This window comes from Neolamprologus brichardi, chromosome 8, assembly GCF_056152115.1.
Source record: "Neolamprologus brichardi isolate AB-2024 chromosome 8, ASM5615211v1, whole genome shotgun sequence".
Lineage (NCBI taxonomy): Eukaryota > Metazoa > Chordata > Actinopteri > Cichliformes > Cichlidae > Neolamprologus > Neolamprologus brichardi.
The window spans coordinates 2,575,612-2,592,506 of NC_142111.1; the positions used below are offsets into that span (position 1 = coordinate 2,575,612).

Here is a 16,895-nt window from a genome sequence, read left to right on the forward strand (position 1 = left end):
TTAGAGTCAAAGACTAACAGAGTGCGAGCTTGGACAGAAGGATGCAAGAGATAGTCAGTTTACTTTCAAGCCTTTGGAAAAAAAGAACTAATTCTAAATTTTGGGTAAAGTCGGCATTTGAAGATCATTTTAATATTTTTTTAATATTAAAACCTCAGCATAGATGTCCGTCACCTTTAATGTTTAAGTCTAATCATTCATCACTAATATCCATAAAAAAAGAAATTAATATCTTTTATATTTGCATATGTAGGTGCAAACAAAACTTCAGGAATTATAAAGTTAGTCTTCAAAATGTGCCTGAGCAAAAGTCATTGCTGGGAGGTTTTAGTAGCAATGTGTTAAAACTAGTAATACAGTCCCTAGTGACATCATAATTAAGAACCAGTTAACTTGTAAGCATGGCAAACTGCAATGCCACTAACAACCACTAAATAGCTAGCTCTTAATATTTTTTTTGTTTTACTATAGTGAGCCTTAATGACTAATTTCAGGCTGTTCAATGAATGTGCAAATTAAATCATTCCTCTGTTAATAAAACGTAAAGGTTTGTGTGATAATGGCCCATTATTTAGTAGAAAAAATCATTAAAGTTAGTTTTTCTAGTAAGCTAAAGGTAATAGGAAAGGATCCTAACAGACAGTGAGGACTGGGATTAATCACATCTGTCTTTATACATGTGTGTCTGACAAGAGATAAAACACATGACATATATCTAAGTTTTACTCAGAGCGACTTTGATGAATGCACTTTATTCTTTCTTTCATCTGCAGTGCTACTGACCACTGCAGTATACAGGTAAGACTGTGACTGTAGACCCAGAGCTTAAGCAAAAACCTGTAGCTTTAAAGCTCAGTGATGCTTAATGCACATCTACTGTGTTTGGGTGCTTCTTATCCAGGTGTGTGTCGTCCTTGAATTGTTAGCTTATTGCTGCAAACAGAGCCTTTCTGTACAGTAAAAAATCCTGAGCATCCAAATTGCTCCCAGATAAATGGCCCACAGAGCGAAGCCTGGCCTCTGGCTGAACTCTGGATCCAGGTCGCGGAGGGAGGTACAGCAAGCCTTTGATCAGCGAAGCACCTCATAGCTCACTTACACTCATGTGGTCAACTGACTGCAGGTCAGGTCCAATAATACCAGCTTATAAATTACATCAGTGATATGACTGTCATTCATTACACTGAAGAGCTGCTCTTTTCTTTGTGAGTTATTGTCCTGATAAGGTTGATTTGAAATACCTTACATTATTGGACCGCATAACAGTTGGATGGATTATAGACAACACTGACTGTAGTTACCGTGAAGTGTGTAGACCTAAACATAACATTATCTGAGGATCAGTGGGATTCCTTTCAATTTAGGAGGAAACACACAAAGAAACAAAGTATCCCGTCTGAGCCGCATGACCCACATGCACCATCATCAAAGAAGAAAACCACCGAGCTTTTTGTGTCTTTGCTGACAGACCCAGCCGCTACATGTGAAACTACTGAGAGAGACAGGAACCAGCCAGCTGAAAGAGCCACCATGGTTTAGGTCACAGAGTTGTATATCATCTGTGATGGGCAAGTTACATAAAAATGGTAAACAGTTACTCTGCAGTAGCCATTATCAAAAGTACAGCCTTACATTACTTCATATCATTTGACTATCTTTTAATATCCACACACACCATAGATAGTATACATTAATATAAAGGTGCACAACATGACAGCTCCCCAAAAGAGGTCAAAAATCTTGTGATGCTCCCCTGCTGGCAGGCTGCAGTACATGCCCCCGCTGTCACATTTAATACTTTGTTTTACTTGGCTGATCGTGACCTACACCTGTTTTCATGTGATCAGGCAGGGGATCAATAGGGTCCACGACCCTCTTAGGGACACTCCCAATAGGGCTTAAAAATCTGGGACTCTCCACCAACTGAGAGGAGAAACATCTTCAAGAAGCTTAAAGAAGTCCAGACGCTTTTCTTTCTCAGCTCCATAGACTACCATGATCTTCACAGACACTTTGTTTCACTGTTTTTCATTATTGATATCATTTAATATTAGTAATTAATTCCATAAAGAATGATGTCAGTTAGTTTAAGGGGAACTCTGGAGTTGCTACCTGGCTCCAGTTTAGTAGTTTGGAGTTGTATTGATCATAAAACTCTTTGCTTTAAATCTTCAAATCTTCCAATGTTTTCTAAGTGGTTGTAATTGATCCTTCAGCAGTACCTTAAGTCAGTGAGCAAGCAAATGAAACTCCCTGTTTTAGTCTCCTCAGGCTTTCTGATGCTTGTCTGTGTTTGCATTCCACTGAAATGTATGTGTGAGCTTGTGAGAAGAAGAGGAAAAACTACACATTTGGCTACTCACAGCTTAAACTTTAAGAATGATGCTAATCCTGAAACATGGAAAATTAAAAAAAACTTGAAAAGCACATACATGTGTTTCACAAATGATCCTATACACTCTGATGCCCCCTGCTGAATGAAGGACCCTCTTTTCTAGAGGTGTGGGCCGGGAACAAGGAAGAGCCCTGCATCATGGTGGAAGCACAGTGCCAGAAAGAAAACTAACCGGGAGAGATTAAATAACACAAAGTCTGCAAAAAATTAATAAGCAAAGTTTAAGTGAAGAAGGAAAACATGTAGTGCCAGAGAAAAAGAGGCATTTTTCTTACATGTGCCAGGGGTCTGTTGTGGAGAGCAATGGTGGGTCTATACTGGTGGAAGTCAGTCTGGATCACACACACTCTCTTTTCCATCCTCACAGCTCACAGACGCACATGCTGTCTTCACCCAAGCAGGTTCTGGGTAGATAGTGAAGAATGTGTGTGTGCTCTCTTGAAGCTGTGGGAGTGTGTGTGAGAGTGCTATGCATGCTACCTGACCCTGAGGGAGGGAGGGAAGGAGGGAGGGAGATGACGAGCAAACAAAAAACAAGCTTGAACACCCCCACGCCGCTCTAAACCCTGATTCCACACATGCACACATTTCTCCTCTTTGCCCAAAGCTACGCCACCTTCTGACAAAGGCATAACAAAAGAAGACAGACTGGCAGCTTTTACCGCAACAATGTAGCGCACACATACTACAGAGCGGCTCATTTGCAACCAAACTGTGTTGTGCATGTGACATTATTATTTTCTGTTTTTAAAATAACAAATACTGAATTTTAATGGTGAAACATTAAATTAAAGTTGTAACAACACCATGAAAAAGCAGCGTCACATTGTAAGGAATGCATGTACAATGCTTTTTGTATTTTTTGGATTATTGCAGGAAAAAAGTTAAAAAGTAAAAGTTTCTGGCACTCACACAAGTAATTCACAAACTTCAGGCTATGACTGAACTTACACTAGCATTTCATATTCTCATTTATCTGCTAGTTGGAAGTCTCTAGGTCCTGCAATAGCTTCATAATTCATGCATATATTTTATTATTACTTATTTATTAATTAAACTACTTTAATAACTTAATAAATACCCCCTGGGTATTTTTTTTATGTGTGTCATCTGTTGGATAAAGATCTGTTGCACCTACTGGCTGGAGGCAGGAGGAAATCATGCACGAAATGATATGTTTACCTTGCAACACAGGCAAAATGACAGCAGTGGGTAATTTATCTTGTTTCATCTTGTGGGCATGAAAAGAACAGATCCCTGAAGTTTTTAATCAAGCTGGCAGGGAAACTCGGGATTTTTTAGAGGCTTATTGTCTATTGTTTGGCTTATGGCTTGACTCACAGTCAAGTGGATGTCAGCATGCATGCAAAGCTCAAGAAATTGATCTTGTGCTCATAAAAAAATATACTTTATGTCCCAGTGAATTTATTTTTCACCTTTATAAAGAGTAAAAAGTCACGTTTCTGTTTGTTTTTACATTTATAATAGTGGAAATACTAATATATTCTGACTGAATCCAACAACAATGTGTAATGACAAGCCTGAAGACAATGATCATTAACTGTTGAGCTCTGCTAAGCTAAAGATTTTAGCATCTTCCAGCTTGTTTGGTTTATATGGTGCTCAACTTTGTCTAACTCATGCTTCCAACCTTACCTGCTCCAAATGATTGGTTCTGAATGTGTTTATTCAGTGAATAGTACAGTATTTTCCCCTGAGGGTGGCTGGCTTCTCCCTTAGAGATAGGGTGAAGAGTTCAGTCATTCCAGGGGGGCTCAGAGTAGAGCCGCTATTCCTCCACATCAAAAAGAGTCAGGTTAGGTGTTCAGGCCATATCCTACCATAAAGAGGCTATCAGGGTAGACCCAGAGCACACTGGTGAGATTATATCTCTTGACTGTCCAGGGAATGCCTCGGTGTTGACTCACTGTTCAATTCTTCCAACCAGCATTTGACTGACGCATACGTCATCCAAGTTCAGCAACATGGCGTTGGCATTTTGGAGAAAAGCATGAGAACACGTTTGCGGTGGGTGGAAATTCCTCTCTGTTTATTTCTGTCTTAAGTCAGTCTCTATTGCATATGCAGACAGGGACATTTGTGGGACCATAAATTACGCTTTAGCTGACAACTTGTAGGTTTGCTGCTTCTCAAATGAGGCAAATGGCTGCCTGTGTCTGTGATTAAGAAATTTTAAAGATGACAATGTGGGAATTATATTGTCTAGTTATTAATTCTTCATTTATCCAAATTTCATTTCCAAGAGAGACCTGGCATCAAGGCAGTAAACGTAAAAACAGATATAGCATTTAACAAGATCATACATTACCGTGACAAGGAAGAAAGACTTTTCTATGTGCAGGATGATGCAAGACGACTCAAGCAACAACTCATTGTTCTTCTGCAACTATCGTGCTAACTAGCTAGCTACCTTTTCTCAAGCAAAGTTCCACAAAGAAGCACAAATATTTGATGAGCACAAACTATACCAATTTTATAGAAAAAGGAGTAGGAAATACTCTTTTTACATGTTTTAATTCATGTCCCATTTTGACAAACCGTGGTTTTCCAAAGTCAAAATGTGATAAACATCTTTGAGGTATAGCTAGGTGTACAAGATTCCTAGTCTCCTAGTGGTAAGGAAAGAGATTGGTGCAAGTAAACAATTAGTATGTGGTTGAGTTAGAAATGTTTAGTGTTTTGCTGAATGGTGTTTCAGAAGCTTTTCTTTTACAACAGTTTGCTACACATTTGACACATTTATCACATTCACTGAAATCGAAATTGTTAAATATAACTTATCAAATAAAACGAACCTTCTACTGACTGTTGTCCCGAATTCGAAAATGTGGCACAAAAACAAACCAATGGAGGCCCAGTAGAGTGCAATCAGATGAAGAGTTTATTAAGAACACATGTGTGGGAACAGTGTTGGGGAGTAACGGAATACATGTACCGCCGTTACGTATTTAAAATACAAAATATGAGTAACTGTATTCCGTTACAGTTACCGTTTAAAAAGGTGGTATTTAGAATACAGTTACTTTGTTGAAATAAATGGATTACATGGCGGTATTTTCCTGTTTCATATTGTGGCGGGTCAGGACTGTTTGGGTTTTGTTTGACAGCTATGATCTGTTGTTCCAGGTGGCAGCGTTACGGTTGCCATGGTTACAGGGTGCCGCTCTCTCTCTGCGTGTTTCCTGGGTGAGAGAGGCCTTTTTGTTGTTGTGCTAAGCTAACAGGCAGAATGCTACAGGTATAGCTCTAAAGAATGTAGCATCATGGGCAGTGTAGTCCGTGCTGCAGGGAGAATGGACTGCCATACACGTTATGTGTCTGTGAGCGAGGGAGGGAGAAAAAGGAAAAGTACGAGCTGTCATGGAGCAGAAACGGGAGCTGGAAGCATGTAAATATAATAATAACCACTGCAGCCAAGAAGAGAGCCTGACGAGCCCAGTTGTAAGTAAGCTATTAAGACTCGACTGTACACCGTGTTCGTGTTTTCCTCCAAAAACAATAAGTTCTGTTGGAGCAGCCTTTCAATGCCTCTCTCTGTCTCTGCTAGCAAAGTTGACCCAGACAACAAAGTAAAGCTAGTTTTCGGCTACGAGCCCGACACAGAACCCACCGTATTAGCCAGAGGTCCCTTTACTACGGTTCGGAGCCGCGGACCTTCAGTAACAGTAATAAATCACAGCAATAGTACATTCATGTAGTTGTAAACAGCATGATAATATATTAAGTAATCCAAAGTATTCAGAATACGTTACTCTCATTGAGTAACGTAACGGAATACGTCACAGAATACATTTCGGGGCATGTATTCTGTATTCTGTAATGGAAAATTTTAAAAGTAACCTTCCCAACACTGTGTGGGAAGAAGCACACAGCATCACATCAGCGGACTTCTTCGCCCAAAATACACAGACAATGGCTTTTTATAATGTCAGGGTTAACGCCCCTTCACGCACTATAAGAACATTATGTGCATCGTTTACAGACAATGATCAATTTTAGAGCTAAAGGCAGACCCAGAAGTTCCTCTTTCTAGCATCTTTTCCAAATATGGCGATGACTTCAGGCCCCCGTGGACTTGTCCTCCTCTCTGACACATCTTCTGTCACCTGTTACTAAGCAAACTCAAATGCAACAGGTTGCAACAAGAAGCTGAATACATTCAGGCCTTCGCTCAGGCCTGTTTCTAGATTGTATGTATTATATGTGTTTTGTAGGCGTGTATGCAGTTTTAACCTTCTGCAGCTCCAAGTCACTTACACAATAGATCGTACGGACATCGTGCCGAACGAGGCTTATGACCTTTCCTTAATTGACTGAACTTCAACTCTTTAATAAGCACAAAATGCAATGTGTGTGTACAATTATTATGGCTGCACCTGTAATAAAAGGTTAATGTGAGGCCGGCAGATTTTAATGAACATCTTAATGCAGTATCAATGCTATAGATTATATTATTAATGATGCAGGATCTATTGGAAGGTTGGTGGTTTGATCCTTGGCGGCTCCGGTCTGCATGCCAAATATCATTGGGCAAGAGACGCATACATGTGAACGGCAGATCGAGTTCAGCAGAAAAAAGTGATTGTGTGAACGAGGCAAGTTGTATGAAGTGCCTTAAAGTCTCACAGGTAGAGTAGAAAAGTGCCACATAAGCACCAGGCCATTTGCTATTACCTAAGCGTTCTGATCCAAAGCTTTTAGCAGAGCACTTGTTTGTGTTGTGCTGTGTTGTTGAGCTAACCTGTGGCAGAGATTAAAGAGTATAAATAAGAGCTGTTTCGGAAAGATGTAGTAAGATGCACAGCCAAACAAGTGAAAGTCTACTACCTGAACACATCACAGCACCAAAAAATATGTTAAATCCATGCTAACAAACATTTATAGTATCTTTATTTACATTTGCAAAGATAATTAGGGGACGTAATCCGACTCATCTGCCTTACTTTGGGCTAAGTTCATAAATAAATAAGACACACAGTTGCTTGTGTTTAAACAGAAAAGCAAAGAGGGCCTTAAAATGTAGCAAAAAATACTTTTCCATGAAACAGGAGGATAATCACTAGCTTTACCTGTTAATTGCAGTAATCCAGCTGCACTCTATGACATGTAATTATAGTTTGATTTGTTCTGTATCTACCCACTTGCTATAAAAGAAGCAGGTTCTTATTCGAGGCTTTTTGACAGATCTCAGATCAGCGAGTGCTTACTGGAATCAAGAAAAGAGGTGAAGTACAAAAGGCTGAGTCTGATCTGGAATCAGAGTAAAGAGGTGGCACTTCTGCTTGCAAGTCTTGCTCTGGCTTGTTTATAGCAGGTCATCTGCCTGTGCATGACACATGTTTATGGAATTTTATTAATTAAAGGTTTGAGTCGGCTGCTGAATCTTGACACAAAGATTACAACTCTGGCAGGGAAACAAGAAGAGGCCCCTTGTTTTAAACTGTGTATGTTCATCCAGAGACACTTCACACGTTTTGTGGTCTCAGTTCACAAAGACAATAAAGGGATCAGACTAGAAACCATTAAAGTGGGACACTGGATTTAATCTGTGTTGCATTTGGAAACAGATTTAGTGCACAAAATCACAGGAACCACAGGATACAGCTAGCCTGGCTCCATTAAAAGCTTTTAACATTAAGTAATAGTGATAGTCAATTTACAAAGGATTGTTACTATCCGGTCGTTAAGTCTGACGTCACTAGCCGTGTCTGGGCCTAAACTCCGCTGCAGGTCCATATATCAAACGATCACTGTGGCATTACTGAGAGTTGAAAAACTGTCTAAAGTCTTTCATCTTTAATAAAATGATCAGCGTTCTGCTCTACCAGGTGTAACAATTGAGTTTAACATCCAGGCATCCATGAAAACAGAATTTATGACATTTAACGGAGTTAGAAGTTAGCAGGAAGTTAGCTCGCTAGCTTCTATCTAAATACAATATAGCATGTCCTGACTGCAGGGTTTTGGAAACAAATTAAAACGTAGAGCTCTGTTATCACTTCCAACATAAATGAAGACAGAAAACTAAACAGCAGTGACGTTTGTAGGGTTACTGAAGTTTGGCTAGCTGGTATATAATGATGTGCTACGTGAGCGCTAGCAACACAGCTATGTTAGCATAATATAAACAAACGAACTTTTTTTCCACTCACAAAAGTTAACGTGAGTGTTCTCGGTGGTCAGGAACAAATGTAATCGCATGGCAGGATGCTGTAAAAGGACCAAACTTCAGCCAGGAGAACAACTGAGATAATCCATCCACAATACGAGGTTAGTCATTCATATACTGCTGCATGGGCTGGGCTGTAGTTACATCCTAAGGTTTTAAAAACTGAGCTTAAATAAATGATTAGCGGTAATAAAAGCCGAGGGAGGTCAACAGTGATCACTGACTGTTTTAGGAGCTTTTTGAGATTAAATAGAAGAAAATACAAAACATTAAACATGTTAACAACACAAAAGCCATATTAAACACAGACTACTTTAGGCCCGGAAGTAGGATTCGTCACGTCATCACTTAACGACCAGATTGGTGTCGATGGGTACAATCACCATGTAGTATTAGCATTTTGGTCCCCAACATGTAAAGTAAGTAAGTAAAGTAAAATTTTATTTGTATACCACCTTTCAAGACAAAAATCACAAAGTGCTTCACAGAAAAACTAAAACATAAAAGCAGAAATCAACCAAAAGCAAGTTTAAAAAGATGGGTTTTTAGCTGTTTTTTTAAATGAAACCACTGAGTCCACAGACCTCAGGCTTAAAGTAAGGGAGCTCCAGAGTCTGGGGACTACAGCTACAAACGCTCTATCGCCTTTCGTTTTCAGCCTTGTATGTTGGACGACCAGCGAGCCCTGATCACATGACCTCAGGGACCTGCTGGGGATGTACTGATGTAAAAGATCCACTACTGTATCAGTAGTGCTGAATGTCACCTATACTTTTACTACTTCTTTCAAGGCTACAAACCAGCCTGTTCACCTGCAGCAGCCTTTCCCAAACATTCGGCACAGTTCTTTATACATCAGGATGTGGACATGTTCAGTTTCTGTAACAGGAGGAAGTAGTTCTTGCTCAGTCCTTTCCTTCACATTCACATTGTTCCACATTCTTGGATTTTTAAGCAATATAAAAATAAAAAGCATCAGCTTTAAAAGGTCATTTAGGAGTCTGACCTATTACTCTCCTCAATAACATTCTCAAAGTCACCAAAATGTGGTGTCCTATTGAATCCTGACATCCTGGAAGCACAAATTAAAAAAGACTGAGCAAATCAAATCAAAGAAACAGTGTATGGTCTTAATTTCTGCTGGTAGTTTGACTGGTGGCTTTAAATTTATGACTTACTCATGGAGCACATGCCTCAGAGACATAATAGCAACTATCTAAAGTTTGGAGATCAGACAAGCTGACGGCACCTCAGTCCTCTGATCCTCAGGGATCAGATGGGATCTAAAAAAGACGGGACACTCAGGTTTGAATAAACAGTCATCTTTTTCACACCAGCAAAAAGTCGTCCTTGTTAATATTTTAGCTGCCTGAAGCTACGATTCACAAACCAAATCTGAAAGCTCTCTGCATCCAAATATGAAGCATTAACATTACACAGCAACATATAGCATATATGCATTTTTAATTTCCATGCCATTGATCTGAGACAACTTAAAAGTTCACAAACGTTACTTGAAACCGGTGACTTGGTCTGACTTTTGCAGGTACGTAAATAAAGACAATCCAGGTTTTATGACAATAATGCTGTTTGAGATGAAAGGAGTGCGCCCACTTTCATTTTGGTAAGTTTTGTGGAAGCAGAAAATATGAGCTCATATCACCCCCCCAACCTTTTGTGGTAAACTTATTACCCCGGTGCAAATGTGCCAGAGCCTCTAAGAAATGTGCAGCTCTTTACTGACATCAAGTGGTTAAAATGACAGACACGTGTACCTTCTTATAAATATTTGAATTTAAATATTCAGTGCTTGGTCAACTCTCCTTTAGCAGGAATTACTGTGTCGTTGTGGTTCGTTATGGCGATCTGCCATCAGCTCTTTCTGCATTTTTTTGTTTGGGGCCTTTTCGTCGTGACAATACTCCATATACATGGGGATGGGGTTCAGGTCAGTTCCATACAGTATTAATGTGTCAGCGAACCATTTGGTCCTGCAGTAGTTTTAGCATTGCAGCCAGATACTGAATCCAGCTGAACAAAAGAAATCAGCATCACACAGATGCAGACACAAAGAGCTCTCAAAGCTCCTGCTAAGCTGCTGTGTTGACTTTGGACTTCACAAAACACAGAAGATCAACCACTGCCAACAGCTACCGATGACTTTACAGACTGTGGAAACAGATTTCCAACATCTTGAATTCTGTACCTCTTGACTCAAACCCTTCATCTGAAAATAAAATCCAAGCTCTACTCATCTGAAAAAGTTTGGTCTAATCCACCGAGCTGAGAGGGATGATTTTATTCCACTAGATGTCACTGTTGGACTGAGAATATCTTATTAGGATGTTCACAACTCATTTTCATATACATGCCAAATGACATGTAAATATCAGACTTCTGGTCATTTTTAACCATTTGTTAATACTAGCATGAAACACACAGGATGCTTCTGATTGGTCAGGTCTGCTTCACCTGTATTACTTTTCAATTTGGTTCATTAAATTTCTCCGTCCTCTGGAGGGAGGTCAGACCACCTCTTGTGTAAATCATGTCTAACGAGGCCCAAAACCACCACTGAGAATCAATTTTTATTTATTTATTTATTGAATTCAGTTTACAATATGCTTGACAGTTTACTTTATAACCACATTTTTCAGGCTTCTGTTCTCTCATTTGCTGTGCAAAAGGAACAACGTCTAAGAGACTTTCACTACGTGTGACCAGAGTGAAGTCGGTCCGTAAACAATTAGCCTAAAATAAGTAGAAAGGAATGGCACTTTAGGGCTTCTAAACCAAACACTGCTTCACTACTCTCCTCGATACACAACCACGTTCTTGTCGGTCTCGTGAATCTTGATCTCATAGAGCAGGCCGGGCGGGAGAACCTTCACCATGTTGTCCCAGATGTAAACAGCCACGTTCTCTGTTGTGCTAAGTGGGCAGATGAAAAAGTTTCAGTGAGGAAAACCAAATTAATCTGTAATACTGGTGACAATAGCCTGAAAGGGTACACACCTGACAACCGTAGTAAAATATGGAACATCCTTATCAAGGTTTTTATGGTCCAGTGGAATCATGATGACTTCCTGCAGGAGAAGCACCGTTTTTAATTTAAAACGTTTCAATATACTGTACACCAACTGGGCAGTTAGTTACTAACTTCAGAGTTTGTTCCATACATAGCTAATGTATGTCATCCTAAATGTTCTGTGTAAAACTAACAAAGGCCAGTTTTAGCCTGCATGTTGTAGAAGTAGTGTACAAATTTACCAACTTAACATAATAAAAACTGTCTATAAACCTGTTAATATTTACAACAGTTAAAACCTCAGAAAACTATACAATAATAATTTTAATTAGCACATAAGTAATTGAGTTATTTACTATCAAATTGGTAATAAAAACTGAAAAATGTAATTAATCTTCGCATCCAAAACAGCTTTTATCAAGCTAAACCCAGTCCAAAACAAGTCTGTTTTTTGAGTAACATTTAGCCAGTTTTTAAATTCCATTAAGAATAAAAAATAAAAAAAAAATTTAAAAAAAGGAAAAGAAGAAAAAAAAAAAGTTACCTCGATACATTTCTTCAAATCAGTCAGATTCATGACCATGCCAGTTTTAGCATCAATCTGAAAACGTATACAGAAAACACACTTGTTCCTGAAACAGGTTTTCCTATTTATTACTAGGGTGACATGGATTCCTCACAAAAATGTTCCAGATACCTTTCCACGCACGGTTACCTCCACTGTGGAGAGAAACGAGAGCGATGAATGAAGAGCATTACACTCCTAATATAGTTCGTTAAATTGAAGGGAAGGAGTGTGACAAACCTTTGTAGTTGTGTCCGTGACCGTTGGGATTGTTGCACTTTCCGTACACTTCTTTATTCTCCTCATCACTCAGGTGAATGCTGCATGAGATGTGAAGGAATAGTCAGGAAAGCCTTTTGGCCAAGACAGTCAAAAGCTCTTTAATGTGCATTTCTAACAGTCATGTAGTATAAAGAGATGACAAAAAGGCAATTAAAGTACGCCAAGCTCAAGTATTTTGATTTTTAACAGTGTAACTGTCACATTTTGTAGACGTATACTACGTAACGTATTATTGCTCAACAACAACAAAAATTGTACACCAAACAATATAGTAAAAGATGTTTATTAGCACAGCATAAAATGTTGATCTAGGCCTCGAGGGCCGGTGTCCTGCAGGTTTTAGATCTCACCCTGGGTCAACACACCTGAATCAAATGATTAGTTCATTACCAGGCCTCTGGAGAACTTCAGGACATGTTGAGGAGATAATTTAGCCATTTAAATCAGCTGGACACATCTAAAACCTGCAGGACACCGGCTCTCGAGGCCTGGATCTAGATCTAATTAAGTCGTCTCCAATTAATCTTTGGATAGGCTCGTTTTCGACAGCGCCGACTGCACGTAAATGCAGCATGAGTGGATATTCCGCGAATCTTTCTGAGTTTAAGCAGAATGCCGCAAACACCAAAAGCTTTAATCCGCTAAAGAGCAAGAACACGGGTGTCAGTGACACTGTCAGTGACTTCCCCCTGCTCCAAATGATCCACATCACACTTATTCAGTATCCTAATCATCGCGCTTCACTTCTCCACGATCCTCCATCCACGACACACGGGATTTTACTCGCTCTTGTAAAAACACACTTCAGTACATGTCAAACGCAAACCCTGCGCCATCGGGTGAAAGCTACTTTGATTCGGCGCACTTCAGTGTGAGTGCTTTAAGAAGGTGTTTGAAATAAACCCGCTTTCGGGACGACTCTCTATCAGCCTGCTTCCTCCCTAACGGAGGAGGGATGGAGGCGATGTACCTGTGAAGACGGTGACAAGCGCTGAAGCTCTGGATTCTGCTTATGTATCCGATGCGCTCCGCTGTGCTACTGTGCGCAGATGACCCTGCCATGATGTCACCGCACAAACACAAAGGGGACGGCTTATATCAGCTGATAAACCGGAAGGAGAATGTATAAAACCGTGACTCAAGCTGTAAGGTCATTGGCGCAAATCAGGGGCGTTATTATAAGTCACATGATCTGCATAAGCAACAAAAGCCCTCAGGTGAAATTTGGAAGACCATTAATACATAAATACTCATCAATATAACACATTTTAATGCTGTAGATGCACATAAATAGACTACACCTGAGGGTCTTGTCAGCAGGTACTGCATTTTTATCCATAGTCTTCTTATCCTGTTTACACATTGTGATTGATTTACAAAAGTCAATACACGTGAGTCACTGGAAACAAAAAAGAGTGGTGCTGATCTATGGGTGCATCCTTTCGGATACGTAAATATTATTAATAGAGCAGCAGCTGCAATAAGTTATTATATTATCAACAGTTATTTGAATAAAAAAGGTGCAATGGACATCATGAAAACATGAAACCTAATGTTATATAACACTTTACAACACAAACAAGACTCTTTCCCCCACAATTAGTTGCTGGTATCCAGTCATCCTGCCAATAGCAGTATAGCACTGTCAGCAAAGTCAATAAAGCCATAAGCTTAAACACAAATAAACCCTATTTCACGGAATCATCCCCCATGTTGATGTCTGGTGCCAGCAATGACTAATAGGCAGTGTTGGGAAGGTTACTTTTAAAATGTAATCCATTACAGATTACAGAATACATGCCCCGAAATGTATTTTGTAACGTATTCCGTTACGTTACTCAATGAGAGTAACGTATTCTGAATACTTTGGATTACTTAATGTATTATCATGCTGTTTACAACTACATGAATGTACTATTGCTGTGATTTATTACTGTTACTGAAGGTCCGCGGCTCCGAACCGTAGTAAAGGGACCTCTGGCTAATACGGTGGGTTCTGTGTCGGGCTCGTAGCCGAAAAATAGCTTTACTTTGTTGTCTGGGTCAACTTTGCTTGCGAGAGACAAACAGAGGCGTTGAACGGTTGGAGGAAAACACGAACACGGTGTACAGTCGAGTCTTAATAGCTTACTTACAACTGGGCTCGTCAGGCTCTCTTCTTGGCTGCAGTGGTTATTATTATATTTACATGCTTCCAGCTCCCGTTTTTGCTCGATGACAGCTCGTACTTTTCCTTTTTCTCCCTCCCTCGCTCACAGACACATAACGTGTATGGCAGTCCATTCTCCCTGCAGCACGGACTACACTGCCTATGATGCTACATTCTTTAGAGCTATACCGGTAGCATTCTGCCTATTAGCTTAGCACAACAACAACAGGCGCTCTCTCACCCAGGAAACACGCAGAGAGAGAGCGTCACCCTGTAACCATGGCAACTGTAACGCTGCCGCCTGGAACACCAGAACGTAGCTGTCAAACAAAACCCAAACAGTCCTGACCCACCACAATATGAAACAGGGAAGTACCGCCGTGTAATCCATTTATTTCAACAAAGTAACTGTATTCTAAATACCACCTTTTTAAACGGTAACTGTAACGGAATACAGTTACTCATATTTTGTATTTTAAATACGTAGCGGCGGTACATGTATTCCGTTACTCCCCAACACTGCTAATAGGATGCGGTCAGCATTACCTGAGATACACAGGAATAAGAGGAAGAAGATGTCTGGGAGTTATTTAAAAAACAATGATCATCTGACAACCAAGCATGCACAGAACACAGTGTATGATTTACGAAAGGCAGGCTTAGAAAATAACTCAAAGTCATCCATCCGTCCTGTTCTCCCCTCGGGTGAACACAGTGAAACAAACAAGCACTCACACTCTCACATGCACCAGTTAATATACCGTGCATGTCTTTGAACTCTGGAAGCAAACTAGAGCACTAAGAGGAAAGTCACAAAGGCACAGAGAAAAAGAATCAATTCAAAAGCTAACCTACATGTTCTTCTTCTAAACTATGGAAGGAAATGCTGAGAAATATTTGGTCTCTGTTGTTATTAATTAAGAACTTTGTCTTACAACAATTTTAGAGTGGTCTTGCAGTTTCTCCTGGCTGTGTCATTTAGTTTAATTGTGAAACAACATCCCCCTGAGAAAACTTCTAAATGCTTCATTTGTTTGCTTCATTTCGACTGATTTAATAGGGAAAGCTGTTTTAATCACATACTGCAGTGTAATGCTGTGTTTGGTTTCCTTCTGGAGTAGGATTACTTTGCCACAGTGTCATTAGTGTGTGTAGCTGCTTCCGCTTTATAAGTCCTGCATGACTCTGTGATGTGAGTGCCACACTGAAGCCCTGTGATTCTCTTTGCATTGCGGTGATCTTAAAACCATCATTATGTATATATGTGTGGGTTCCTCAACCAGATTACCTTAAAGCTGTGTGATTAATTCCAGCATCTAATCCCAGAGCGTGCTCTGCTTCAACTAATCCACAATGGTTAATGAGACACTGTTTACTGCTTACTCTGTCTAATCCAGGAAATAGATAATCAACAGAAACAGGAAGTACAATAATCCTGACCTCTGAAATATTACTGTAATATTTTATTCTGATGGAGACTTTACAGTGGATTTTAAAATCCCGAGTTTCAGAACCATTATTTCTGCTTTATATGTTTTAAAGTGAGCAGCACCCTGTGGTGGCCTCCTATCTGACCCCCTCAAAATCAGACAGATTTTTTTACACCATTACTTTAGTATATTTAATAGGCACTTAAAGTACACAACCCCCCTTGTGTACTTCAAGCGCCTATAATTCAGAACATTGGTATGTATGGTAAATGCGGTAAAAAGTTGTTTTCAATAAATATAACGTATATATTTAATAGTTACCCCTGACTTATCATTAAACTGGCAAACCTTCACCAGACGAAAAAAATGAACATGATGTAAAGCTTGTGAAAAAGGACAACGCCGGCCTCTCTCTCCGATTCTTTTTGTCTTGGTAGAAATCACGCAGAGATGTTTCCATGTTTTACACAATCCTTTTATGACCCATTTTCCTTACAGATGCATCTGGAGATCAGCACACAGCAGTCCTATTCTAAAGGCTGATCTAAAGAATTAGTGATGTGTCGCTCGCTCGCGAAGTCTTTGAAGTGAACGACGCGAGCCGGCTCCTTATTGGAAGCCATGAGGGGTTTTTTTTCTTTCTCTCACCCTCTCTCTCGCCCTTTTTTTCCGCTAAACTCCACACGCGCGGCCTGTACTTTGCACTGGGAAGAGGGGGGAGGGGCGTTAGTTACACTCGCAGTAGCACAGGAACAGAGCCAGAGACAAAGAGAGCGAGGGACAACAACGTCACATTAGAAAGGTATAGTAATCATCCACTATTTTCAGTTGCAGATGATAAAGGATTCAGAAATCA

General features: G+C 39.9%; 2 protein-coding genes across 2 annotated transcripts in view; both read right to left on the minus strand.

The window, feature by feature from the left end:
• LOC102785222 (putative uncharacterized protein MYH16) overlaps nt 1–2,794 on the minus strand; it is a 57,177-nt gene extending 54,383 nt beyond the window's left edge. Inside the window, exon 1 of the mRNA XM_087845261.1 lies at nt 2,671–2,794. Within this exon, the coding sequence (XP_087701387.1) occupies nt 2,671–2,754 (84 nt within the window). The 5' untranslated portion in view covers nt 2,755–2,794. The remainder of the gene's footprint in view (nt 1–2,670) is intronic.
• Nucleotides 2,795–11,166: 8,372 nt separating this feature from the next.
• On the minus strand, nt 11,167–13,558 carry pts (6-pyruvoyltetrahydropterin synthase). Its single transcript, XM_087845062.1, has 6 exons — nt 13,431–13,558; nt 12,419–12,498; nt 12,311–12,333; nt 12,158–12,214; nt 11,601–11,671; nt 11,167–11,516 (listed from the first exon to the last, which is right to left on the minus strand). Exons 1-6 carry the CDS (start codon nt 13,520–13,522, stop codon nt 11,393–11,395), a joined length of 447 nt encoding a protein of 148 aa, XP_087701188.1. The 5' UTR covers nt 13,523–13,558; the 3' UTR covers nt 11,167–11,392.
• Between the last annotated feature and the right edge of the window lie 3,337 nt (nt 13,559–16,895).

Bases quoted from the DNA above. Each gene is read 5' to 3' on its own strand.
- pts (XM_087845062.1), bottom strand. From the start codon at position 13,522: ATGGCAGGGTCATCTGCGCACAGTAGCACAGCGGAGCGCATCGGATAC. The intron at 12,334-12,418 runs GTTTGTCACACT...TTCTCTCCACAG, and splicing joins TCACGGACACAACTACAAAG to TGGAGGTAACCGTGCGTGGA. The intron at 11,517-11,600 runs GTGTGTACCCTT...CTGCCCACTTAG, and splicing joins TATTTTACTACGGTTGTCAG to CACAACAGAGAACGTGGCTG.